This window comes from Leptonychotes weddellii, chromosome 14 (genome assembly GCF_054177405.1).
Source record: "Leptonychotes weddellii isolate Sample4059 chromosome 14, ASM5417740v2, whole genome shotgun sequence".
Classification (NCBI taxonomy): Eukaryota; Metazoa; Chordata; class Mammalia; order Carnivora; family Phocidae; genus Leptonychotes; species Leptonychotes weddellii.
The window spans coordinates 78,590,376-78,602,533 of NC_138382.1; the positions used below are offsets into that span (position 1 = coordinate 78,590,376).

At 62.2% G+C, this 12,158-nt stretch overlaps 1 protein-coding gene across 1 annotated transcript in view; it reads left to right on the forward strand.

Moving 5' to 3' along the window:
* The window catches only part of COL5A1 (collagen type V alpha 1 chain), a 150,733-nt gene that overhangs the window by 74,279 nt on the left and 64,296 nt on the right, over positions 1-12,158 (forward strand). The window contains exons 13-20 of the mRNA XM_081802663.1: positions 3,504-3,578; positions 4,401-4,493; positions 5,720-5,776; positions 6,653-6,706; positions 7,045-7,098; positions 9,424-9,477; positions 10,324-10,377; positions 11,411-11,464. Coding sequence (XP_081658789.1) covers positions 3,504-3,578; positions 4,401-4,493; positions 5,720-5,776; positions 6,653-6,706; positions 7,045-7,098; positions 9,424-9,477; positions 10,324-10,377; positions 11,411-11,464 — 495 coding nt within the window. The remainder of the gene's footprint in view (positions 1-3,503; positions 3,579-4,400; positions 4,494-5,719; positions 5,777-6,652; positions 6,707-7,044; positions 7,099-9,423; positions 9,478-10,323; positions 10,378-11,410; positions 11,465-12,158) is intronic.

Here is a 12,158-nt window from a genome sequence, read left to right on the forward strand (position 1 = left end):
GTGGGATTTTGCTTGAATACGTTTTCTGTGCCTTACACAGTTTGTAAGCCGTGCTCTAAAGGGCATCCATCAGTGCCCCCTCCCTTGGGAAAGCGCGCTTGCCAGGTGCCCGCGGCGTCCCCAGCACCACCTCGGGGATGGCACCCCACCCTGCCACCGCATTCCCTGCTGGCTGGCTGGATTTTCGCCCAGCACCAGGGGAACGGACACAGGCCAGGTCGCTGGCACCCTGACAGCAGATTCCACTGAGGATTGACCGTATGAAGCGCTTTGCTTCGCAGACGCCATTTCTAGTGATGCGTCTGCTGGCCCGCAGGGCAGGCTGGTTTCTCTGTTGTCTCCCCGCCTCCTGGGGACACGCATGCGGACCTGTTCTCCCCCCCGAGTGCTCCTGAGTCAGACCTCTTTGATGGGACCACCATTCAACCCCCCACAGTTGGTTATTCACGTGCCCCCACAGCCAGGCGTCTCTGTGCTTGAGCTCACTAGGCCGTCCCGGACAGACGGCTGTGGGCCTCCCTTGCTGCTCCCACCACCCGGAGGGTGCGAAGTGCATCCGATTCTGCAGGGAGGGAGGCGCCCCTGTGGGAAAGGGTCTCCGTTCTGGACATGAAGTGTCTTGAAAGGAAACCTGTGGATCTGTGCCCACAAGCCACGGGGGCACGGCCCTTCCCTGGGCATCATGGGTCACCGTCCTCTCTGTGGCTTGGTCATCCCCGCTCTGTGAGACATCGCTGAGCACTCAGCCGGGCCTCTTGAGCCTTCTTGTTAATCCCTGGAAGCCAGAAGGACCCCCTCTCGTAGCAGGAGCCTACCGGGCGCTCCTCGAGAGGGGACAAGGCCGAAATTAGAAACAGTCCTGGGCACATCTTAGTCCCTCCGTCTGGCTCCAGCAGCCGCCCAGGGCTTGGAAAACCTCCGTGGGCATGGCTCGGGCTGTCCTACCCGCGCCCGCTCCTGTTCCGGGGGGCGGGCATGGCGGGGGGCAGGTGGGGTGAGCGGGACATGTGGCCAGCCCCTGACCCCACGGAGAGCATCGCTGGCCACTCCCAAGCTCTAATTGCCCAGGAGCTGGTCCTGCAAGGAAAAGCGGCACACTTACTGAGGATCTCCAGGATTCATGCCAGGTTCCTTTTCTGGGTCTTTCTAAGAGCCAGGCAAAAATATCTCGGTATAAAGACTCCTCTGGCCTTTGGGGGCCCTCCCCGACACCCTGCTGCCTGTTTCGGGAGCAGGAGCATGGGCTGCTGCTGGGCGGCTCACCGGGTGCCGAGCTGACGGCTCACGGACTCAGCTTTGGGTCTGGATCTGCAGCTTCGCCAAGGATCTGAGTGCCCTGTCCCTTCATCTTGGTGCAAGAGCAGGGCCAGCATGGCCTCACGACACCCCCATTAAACAACAGCGATTTCTTAATGCGGAGGCGGCCCCCTTGTTTCTGGACTCGCTCGAGGTGTGGCCCAGAGCCCCGCGGTGCCGGGGCTTCACAACACTTTTCTCCCACCAAGTTCAGACACTGATTTGGGGGCCAGCTGACCAAGTCATACAGAACAGGTGACCTTTCTTATTTTGCTTTTAACCCAGTAGCTGGAGCCGAGTGGGGTCCCCGTGACCTCCCCATCAGCTTGCTGGGGCAGCCCTTGGTGTCCCCCGCGGGCCGTGTAACAGAGTGAGCCACGTTGTGATCAGTGTCCTGAAAAGTGGGGGGCTGGCTTGGAGGTAGCCCCACCTTCCCGCTTGGGGACAGAGGCGTTAGGTTACAGATCTTGGCGCTTGGCAGAGGTTTGCTGACAGTTCTGCAAGCCGTCATGGGGTGGGGGCTCTGCGGGACTTACATCACACTATAAAGCTCTGGGAGGATTCACAGAGGTGGGACATCACCTTCTGCCTCCATCGTTCTGGTTCCAGAGCCTCCCCAGCCCTAGCGAGGCTGCGGTCCCAGCACCGTGGCTCAGAAAGAGCAGGGAAGGAGGACATGGTGGGAGGGTCTTGGGGAGGGGAAAGTGGACGAGGGGCCGCCCCCAGCCTGCCCCCGGCTTCCAGGGCCACGAGACACCAGCGTCAGGTCCCCGGGAGACACGGACCCTGCATCTTAAATTGTAGTTTGATTTGGGACCGACCCCGAGGTGCAAGGCTCAGCAGCGAGCAGCACCCCAGATTTCCAAGAGGAGACCCCGGGTAGCCAAACCTGTTCTCGATTTTTTTCTTTTTTAAACACACTTCTTGTCTTCTGAGGATTTTTTTCCAAAATGGCAGGCAAGGGCAGTTTGGCTGAGTCTGTTAGCAGACCTTTGACCCAGGGGTTCTGCTTCCAGGCACTTCCCTGAGAAAGCTGCCCGCCTACCCAGCGCTGCGGCGCACACCCTCGAAAGGCAGGTGGGGTCAATGAGGAGCCCCTCCCGCGTGGGCAGCTCTGCGGCCACTAAGCTCGTGAACAGGCCGCAGTGCCCAGCGAAGAGCAAGAGCAGATTGCGGGGTGGTGTTGTAGGGGGTGACCTCCTGGAGAAGGAGCAGCACCTCCCGAGCCGCACGCACGCCCCGCACCCCCGCACCCCCGCGGGCGCGCTCTGCGTCCGTCCCTGCCGGTGCTGGCTACTCTGGGGGAGGAGAGGGAGCTTCCCCTTCTTGCTTTGTACAAATCACGTTCTACAACAGCTCTCAGGTGAGGAGAGTTATACCGGGGTGCGGCCGATGGGGGTCCCTTTCCGTCAGGAAGAGGGAGTCAAACCTCCTTCTGGAGGCAAAACGGGCTTCATGCACCTCAGGCTGGGTGGGAGTCCGCCAGGATTAGTGAGGAAGCTGGGCTGATAAAACAGGTTTTTTTGAAGATACACGGTCTTATTTGTCTTATGTTTGTAGAGTCCTGAAAGGGGCAGGGTCCCTCTAGAGAATCTGTAGAAGGTGTCTGTCTGGCACCTGCCTCAGGGACCAGATTAACGGGGTCTGTGGAGACCACAGGGTCGGCTGTGTACACACGGGCTCCTGAAATCACTGGAGAGGGGTCTGTGTCCCGTGGACGTCCTTTACATCTGTCCCAGGGAGCAAACGCGTCGACTGCCTTCTGTCCAAGCAACCACACGCAGAGTCGGTGGGGACCGGGTCACGAAGGGCAGCACGCTGGTGGATGGAGGATTCGGGCCTTGGTGTCCTCGGGGCGGCCCCGCCTGCTGGTGCGCAGGCCTGGAGGGTGGATGCTGCCCGCCTCCCAGAGTGTGACCTGTGTCCCTGGATTGCAGTCTCCCACCTCTCTCTGCCCTTGCAAATCGCTCTAGGTCTGGCTCAGGGCCCCCTCCCTCATCCCTCTCCCCCCAGAAGCCTTTCCTCTTCCTCAGCCCACAGCCAATGCCTCTCTCTTCCCTGTGCTTGGCTTCTGGAACATTCCATGCCATGGGGTCTTGCTGCTCTGTGCATTTCCTCGCGGGCTGCAGCTCTGACCTCATCTGGACACAGTCCTGCTCCATCCCTGTTGCATTCTGACACAGCTGTCTTGGGCCTTCTGTCCACAGGGTCCCCCTGGACGCCCAGGCCTTCCTGGGGCTGATGGGCTGCCTGGTCCTCCTGGAACCATGCTCATGCTGCCTGTGAGTATCCTTATTTGTGGGGGTGGGTGGCCAGGGCTCAGGGCTCAGGGCTCAAAATGCGGTGGAGAGGGTGCCCTGGGCTCTGTCTGAGGATCCATCCCCTGGCCACAGAGTCACTCCGACGTGGGCCAACTGTCTTATAGAAATGGGCTCCTCTGAGGGCGTTTCTGCCGATGAGCAGAGTGGACCCTGGTGGTCAAGGCCTCCCGTTCTCTGCTGGCATCCAGGGCTGGCCCATCCAAGGGGCAGGGAGTCTGGCTCTCTGCAAGAAAGCTGAGTGGCGTCTGTCCGTCTCCGCTGGATCTCCCAAGTGGGATGCCGCCAGCTGGATCCCCCTTGTGCCTGACCTGCCCTTGGCCTTGTGGTGCCATCTCCTCCACTGGGAGCCCAGGCCCAGGAGGGCGTTGTGTGGCATGCTGGCCTGGACCTCAGGCTTCTGACTGGTGGCCCAGTGCTGCCCGGGAGGCTGGGCACAGCTCAGGGAGACTCTGTGTAGAGCCAGGAGCTTCCTGGCTAGGCCTCCCCAATGCAGGCCTTTGCACTGGGCCCTTGGCTTTTTCTTGCAGTAGGTAGGGGCTGTGGGGTCTCAGGGTGAGGTGTCACAGAAGCCAGAAAGTTCTTCCCGGACCTGGGCCAGGTCTCCAGGTGGCCCCAGGGCTGAAGCTGGCAGGTGGGGCTGGGGCAGCGTGTCCCTGGAGGGGTCGGTGCCAGACGTTGCCTGACCAGACCCCCCAGTGCTCCGCTGTCGCCCAAGAGGCCCCGGGGTCCAGGGTGGGCACCTGCGTCAGTGCACCCCGGGTGACCCCCGTCTTACACCCGCAGTTCCGCTTCGGAGGGGGCGGTGACGCCGGCTCCAAAGGCCCCATGGTGTCGGCCCAGGAGTCCCAGGCTCAAGCCATTCTGCAGCAGGCCCGGGTAAGTGGTGCCTGTGTCCCAGGTGGGGGGCCAGTGGACGGGGGCTCGCCTCCTGGGGGATCAGGACACTGTGGGGGCATGCACCTGTCCTTGTCTAGCTGGGGGCCCAGGCCAGCACTGGGAAAGGGGCAGGAGGGGTGTCAGGGTTCCCTCGGCATGGATACGGACGTGCAGGGCCGTCTGCCATCCCCCGCGGGGCTCCGGGGATGGACAGGCCTGGAAGGGGCTCCCTGTGGTGGGGCGGGACTGAGATAGAGCCTCTGGGAGAGCACCTGTGGGCCCCAAAGCCCCTCGCCTGGCCTGGGGTTCCCGAGGAGACTTTCTTCCTGACGGCTCCACTCTCTGCAAATGAGCTGGTTAGTGAACCGAGGTTTTAATTGATGATGCTCCAGATTGCTGATTGCAGGTGGCAAGAGCAAAGCCCGGTTCTGTGAGGTGGGTGGGGTGGGTGATCTGTCAGTGGAGCGTCACCGCTAATGGGGCGTTTCAGGAAGCTGCTAAATAATCCCTTGTTTGGGCAATATTTATGTGGCTCTGGTGCAGCAGAGGTGATGTTAATGATCAGAACGCGTGGATAATTACAGGACGGCTTGAGTATTGAGTTGTTGCTATGGAATAAATTGTCCGCGTGATGCAACACGGTGCATGACAAACCCCATTGCCCGTGGCTGGATTTATTGGCTGGGCCTGCCTGGCTGGCCTTTTAATCTGAGAGCTTTAATTGGAGCCAAATGGGTGATGGGCTTACAAGATTTTATAATGTGCACAAATCTTTTCCAAAATGAAAATGGCATGGTGCAGGGGCCGGGGCGGGGAGAGGGGGCGGGAAACTGAGTCGCAGAACAGGAGCAGAAGAGATCCTTTAGGGCAGGGGTCTGAGCTGGGCTGTGGCAGGTGGGAGCCATGCTCTGGGCGGGGCAGGGTGGGTGACAGCCGAGGGGCGTGGGAGGGGGAGCCGGCTGGGGAGAAAGGAGCAGGTAACCCACCCCTACAAGGGGGGCACGACCCCCCCCCGGGCTCCCCCTCTGTCTCCTCTGTTCCATTCGTGGTTGGCTCAGAGGCCCCAGAGGAGTCTCGGTGCTGGGTTTCTGGAGCTTCATCTGACCCCCTCCTGCAGAGGCCCCTGTCCTTGGCGTGCCCCGTCGGGCCTTTCCTGCCCAGTGGAGCCTCCCCTGCTAGGACCAGTTCCCCAGCTGTTCCTCAGCCTGCCCTGTTTTCTCTTGCAGCTGGCCTTGCGGGGGCCGGCTGGCCCGATGGGTCTTACCGGGCGACCTGGCCCCATGGTGAGTCCTTGGTGGGGGAGAGTGGGGGAGCCTGGTGAGGGCTGGGGAGTCCTTTGTCAGTCCCTTTTGGCTCCCAGCTCACCTGGAGAGAGCACCCTTTAAGCTCTTTTCAACCACTAATATATCAGCGGCACCCCGGGGGTATGGGGGCCCTGGGCGGGGGTTGGGGGGAGGCCCTGGTGGCCCGGGGGCTGGGAGGCCTGCCATACCTGCTCTGGCTGTGATTTTGCCTCGTGACCCAGGGAGCCTTTCTTTCCGGCTATCTTTATTCTTTACAATCACACTTCCAAAGTCAAGAGCACTTGAGTGGGGGCAGACCCAGCCTTCCTCGTGCCGCCCTCCCCAGCTGCACAAGCCGTGTGTGGTGTGTGCCCAAGCATACTCAGGGCCGGCAAACGGGATCCGCAGGGAGTGTGGGCGGCCTTTGCCGTTTGCAAGGAGACGGAAGATTTAAACACCCGCCAGTCCGTTCCCTGGGAGGGGCGGACTTGGCTCTCTGCCCCGGGTCTGCCTCCGGCACCTTCCCCGTCAGTGCTGGCTCAGGGCTGCTCAGTCCTTCTGCGGCTCCTGCCTTGTCGTGGGCCCGGAGGATGCCCACACGCTGCCCTGAGCTGCGGGCTGTGACAGACCCCAGTCACACTCATCCTGGAGAGAGAAGCAAACACGGTGCGGGCTTCATGGCTCCCGCTGTCCAGAATTTTGTTCAAAACGAAGAAGACATCCGCACAACTGGAAAGTTACTCATCGTCCCTCAGGCTCTGTCCAAGGCAGGCAGGCTGGACTCCTCTGCTCGTTCTCAGCGGAGCCCTGCCCCACGGGGCGACCCCTTTCCCGGGGTCTGATGAGCGTTCCTTAACCCAGACCGTGTCTCTCTAGGGCCCTCCAGGGAGCGGAGGTCTGAAGGGCGAGCCGGGAGACATGGGGCCTCAGGTACGTAGGCACCTCACTCTTGCTGCTTGGAGGGGCACCTCCAGTGTGTTGGAGGTGGTGACCACTGGAATGGGGGACCCGACACTGCGTGTCTTCAGAGAAGCCGGTGGGAGTTGTGGCTTTGTGCACAGCTGGGCATAGAGCAGAAATACCTGTGCTGTGCAGGGGGACAAGCTAGCCCCGTCGGGCCCTCACTCAGGGCCGCAGATCCTGTGCCCTGCCCGCTGCGGCCCAGAGCCACCATCGGCTGGGCTGATGAACACGGGGACAAGGCTTTGCTTTTGCCTCTGAAAAACACGGATCCGGCCTGACCCTTTGCCCTCTCTGCTTCCGGACAGGGACCCCGAGGTGTGCAGGGCCCACCTGGCCCGGCCGGAAAGCCTGGAAGGAGGGTGAGTTTTGTGGGTCAGTGCCAACAGCCGGGTCACGCGGGGGCGGGGAGGCTGCTCTGTCCCCGGGGCCAGGCTCGAGGCCCGAAGCCTGGCTACTCCCCTCCCATCGAAGGGCGACTGTTTTCAAGGCCGGATCCCCTTCCCCCGGGCGTGAGCTGAGCCAGTGGGTGCTCAGTGTCCTGGGGCGGGTGAAGCTCACCCACCTCTGCTGGCCTGGCCTCTGTCTTGAGCACGTTCGTTCAGTTTACAAACGTTTTTAATTGAGGCAGCTTCCCAGGCCCTCCGGGAGCAAGCATGGAGAAGACAAAGTGATTGGTGGGCCTTCTTTCCTTGGGGTGGCCTTGTTTCTCCAGAAATGGGGTAGGGGAATGTCCCAGCGGATGTCCGGGGCCCCTGGGACTCGGGGAGGCAGTTCCAGTGGATGGAATGAGTTTGTTTCCATATGACCATGGCTGCTGAATAGGACGTGTGTTTACAGGTTGGTATAAATTAATGATCCCCATCCAGACAAGCCAGGGAGAACCTAATGAGCTCACATCTCACCAAAAAGATGGCTAAGGAGCAGGTCTTTTCAGCCAGAGAAGGCTTCAAGTGAGGGAAGAGAAGGTTCTGGATGTGAGCCTGTCTGAGGGGTGCTGTCCCCTGGGGCTACCTGGCCACTCTGTTTGGAAAGTGTGTGGGGTGGACAGGACTCGTCTGGGGGGCTAACAGTGGTCCTGAGCAGGAGTGATGGGGGCACGGCTCTTGTGTGGCCGTCAGGACGCGGGTCCCCCATGCGTGGGGGATCCAGGCCCCATGCAGGGTCAGACCCATGCCTCCACGCAGCCCACCAAAGCCGGAATTCGGTGATTCTTGGGAGACAGTCGGGGGTTTATCTTGGACCTGATTCCGGAAAGAATTGTATTTCATTAAAGGTTTCTGTGAGTCTCTGTAAACGCGTAGTGTCCCGTTTTCCCGGATCCTCGGGCAAGCAGGGGAGGGATGGGAGGGTGGGGAAGGCGGACAGTGGGTCCTCCCGCGGCTGGCGGGGTTCCGCGGCCCGGGGTGAGAGCACCCAGGCGCCCAGAGCGCACAGTGTGCGGGAGGAGAGGCGGCGGGAGGCCGGGCGGGCTGCGCTGGTCTGTCGCTTCTCTGGAGGCCCCGTAGCTGGGCCGCAGCGCGGGCTGCAAACATGGGAGCGGCTGTGCGTCCCGCTGAGTGGCGCCGGGCCGTGAGGTCGTGGGAGAGGTTCTGACGAATCTCCCATGATTTCTGAGTGTGTGCACGCCTGCGGGGGGCCCCTGTCAGCCGCTCTGTTCGCCTGGCTTGGCTTCAGCATTCTGCCCCAGAGCTGCGCCTCTTGGGCGCCTTTCCCGAGGTGACTTTTCATCCCTGGCAGCTCCTTGTAACCTTGAACCCCGGGGAGACAGACTGTCTCCTTGTGGTCTACCCGGGTCCCTGGCTTCTTTCTTCTCTGTTGCTGCTCTGTCTCCCCTGTACTTTGAGGCCAAAAGCTGCCGCTTTCCAAATGTTCTGTGCCGGGAGGTGAGCAGCCCGGGGACGGCCTTGTTTGATCAGCTGCACGCCGGACACAGGGAGGAGAGAGGACGTTGATCTGGGTCAGCCCTTCATACTCAGCTGCCTGACATCGCTCGTTAGCGAGTCGGCACCTGGCTGAGTGTGTCCCCGTCCCCGTCCAGGTGGCCTCAAGCCTGGCGGGGCTCTCCCGGGGCGGCCGCGGGGCCTTTGTGGTGAGCCTGCCCTTTGTCCCCCGTGGCCAGTCGGGTGGGGGCCGTGGCCTTGTCCTTGCAGTTCCCTGGGAATAGCTGGAAGTAATGGGCTGGGGAGTGGCCTCCACAGATGGAGTGTCGTGCTTGCAGTGGGCGGCTGTGTGGCTTTTGTGAGACCAGCCACCACTGGGGGCTCAGTTTCCTTTGTAGCCAACTGGACTGATCCTAGGCGCTTGCCGTCTGTGGCTCTCCATTCTGTCATCTGGCTTCTGAACAGTGGAAGGGAAGTGAGCTGTGTATTGATGCAGGGACACGCTCTCTCTGAGCCACAGACCCACAGACCCCCAGCCCCGTGGACAGACGGAGCTGCCAGTTGGCTCTCCTGCAGCATGGTCTCAGCCCAGACACAGAGACGGGCGGCCCTACCCCCATCTGGCATTTCAGATGACGAGGCTCACAGAGACGGGAACCACGTCGAGAGGCGCGCAGCAGCCCTAGGACCCCGGCTCTGGGTCCTCTGGACCAGCCCGGCCATGTGGGGCTGTGCGACCCTGCTGGGCCTCACAGGAAGCCACCACTCACAGGTCCCGGTGACAGCTTGCCTCCTCTGTTCCAGGGCCGAGCGGGGAGTGACGGAGCAAGAGGGATGCCTGGACAAACCGGCCCCAAGGTAGGCTACGCTCACCGCCTCCCGGTGTCCTCGGAACCGTGGCTGCCATTGCTGTCATCAAATTGGTGACGTGGCCAATATGTCCGTCATGGGTGAATGTAATTCTGATGACAAGTAATGACTCATGGCGTTCACGCTCATCCAGCGAGCACACCGTGATATGGACGAGCTGCTGTTACCCGGAGTGGGCAGAAAATGGGTCACCACACCTGCCAGGTGTCAGACATCTGTTCACCTAGCAGCTGCTGCGGATGAGCTTGGGTGCTCCCCACTGAGCTCCTGTGAGGCTCTGGTCTCGGCTCCCCAGAGCGGCAGGAGGGAAGAAGGGCTTCTTGACTCTCTCCCAGTAGCCCACGGTCTTCTTCCAACCACAGAAGTATCTTAAGCCTGGATTAGCCTACTCTCAGCCTCACCCCGCGTGGTTTGCCACATGCACGAGACAGGAGGCAGCCCGGGGTGGCCGGGGAGCCAGGGTGCATGCGGCCCGGCGTCGGCCCATCCACCAGATGAGTATGGGCGGCTACGTGTGCCGGGCCTGCTTGGTGCTGAGGGCAAGAGCAGTGAGCGAGACGGGCGCACGTGCCCGCTCTGCCAGCGAGGCTCAGAGTCTGTGGCCCAAGGACAAAAGTCACCTCTGTGTCTCTGGCCTTTGTTGGTGTTTGCGGGAAAAGAGCCCGGGAACATAGGCCCAAGGCAGTGGGGTGTGCGGTGAGCGGAGGCCTGGGGTCACCGCGCACGGGGTTCCTGGGGCCCGGGTGCACAGACACCACCTGAACCGTGGCCCGAGGCAGGGCGGCCGAGCTGTGTGCGGCACGGCGTCTGAGCAGCCTCTCTGTCCCCTTGCAGGGTGACCGCGGCTTCGACGGCCTGGCCGGACTGCCGGGGGAGAAGGGCCACCGGGTGAGTGTCCTGTCTGAGCGCTCGCGGCAGAGGCCCTGATGGGTTCTGTTTCTCCGGAGGCCTTCGCGCTCTCGCGTGGGTCTGGATTCCCTCCAGTCCCGGGTGGTCCCCAAAGAAACTTGCGTGTGTGGGGGGTGAAAGCCAGTGCCAACGTGATGCGTTTGCTGGTGGAAGGTCAGCCCAGAGAAAGGCCCCGCGCTCGAGGGGCGCAGGAGGGCGAGGGTGAGCCTTCCCTGGAGAAACCCGCTGTCTGGTTGGTGGTGCACCACGAGCTGCCGAGGGCCCTTTGCACAGCCCACGTGGCTGCAGCTGACGAGGGCGGGTGTGTGCTGTGGTCAGCAGGCCCGTGTCTCCTCCCGTGGGAGGCGGTCTCCACGCGACGGCCCTGTGCCACTCACGGGACACTTTCTACCTTGCCTGTTCTCTTTGAAGCAGACAGTACCTCTTTTGTACTTGGGCACGTGTGGATACGCGGGCATGCACACACGCTTGTTGGTTGTGTCGGGGGCGGGCGGGTGTTATCCATCACGTCCCACAGCGTGTTGAGAAATGGCCACAGTGATTTACCAAAGCTGCGTTGTCCACATTCTCCAACTGTGACATGGAGACTGGAACAAAGGCAGGCTCCAGGTCAGGGCCCGTCCATTGGACGGATGAGCACGTACTGAGCACCGACTGTGTGCAAAGCCTGAAGCCGCCAGGGGTGGGAGGTGGCCCAGCTCCCACCCTCGGGACACTTGCTGTGCAGGACGGCAGCCCTTTTTGGGGGGACCCTGTGGGGCTGGGGTGCTCTCAGAAGCTGGCAGGGTGTGGCCCAGACCCCGCTGCAGTGTCCCGGGGCGCCCCGTGTCCGTGGACCTGCCCCCGGCCCTGCCTCCTGACACTAGCTCCCCAGATGGATGTCAGAGGCTCAGGGAATCTTCAGCGGGCTCGGGGCTTCCAGTGTCAGAATCACAGGAAGACGGGTGGGCATTTGGGACAGTCGTGGGCGGCTGCCCCAGGTGCCTAACGCGGACCCTGCTTGACTTCCTAGGGTGACCCTGGTCCTTCTGGGCCGCCAGGACCCCCAGGAGATGACGGAGAACGGGTACGTGCCTGCCTGCCGGCCCCTCAGGGGGTCTGGGCCGGAAACGGCTGGGAAACGCTGGTAGCAGAGCGCTTGGCTGCCAGGCTTGGGGCTGGGGGCGGGGGGCTTGTGGAGGGCGAAGCCATGGGAGGTGGGGACAGCCTGCAAGCCACTTCTGAGGTAAAACAGGTGAAAACATTTAGCTTGACCCCTGGTCCTACGCTGTGTGGCATCCCGGAGCGGCTTTCACCTGCCACCGGCCTCAGAGAGAGGGCCCCCAATTCCGGGAGGCAGGTGCCCAGGTCACGTGGAGGAGGGGTGGCGGGAGAGGTCGTGAGCTCAGTGTCCCTGCACGTCCGTGGTTCGGGCGGAGGCTGTGGGTGGCGGAGCCCGGGGATTTGGGGAGGGGGTGGAGAGTCTGGGACAGACCGTCCCTGGCTCTGGAGCGGGGGTGGGGCAGCGGGCCGGGAGTGTGCAGCGGGGGACGATGCTGTGCCTGAGGCTGGAGCCGGGCCGGGAGCTGGGCCTCTCCCAGGGGGCTCCACAGAGTCCCAGTGTTTGTCAGGTGTTTTCTGGGGCTGCAGGCTCAGTGTCAGACCTAAGCACCATTATCCTGTGACAGAGAAGCGCGTGGGGGGCTTTTAAGCCCCCACCTCCATGTACCCCAGTCACTTACACTGTGTCTGGGGGTGTAGGGGTGTTTTAGGAAAAGGTT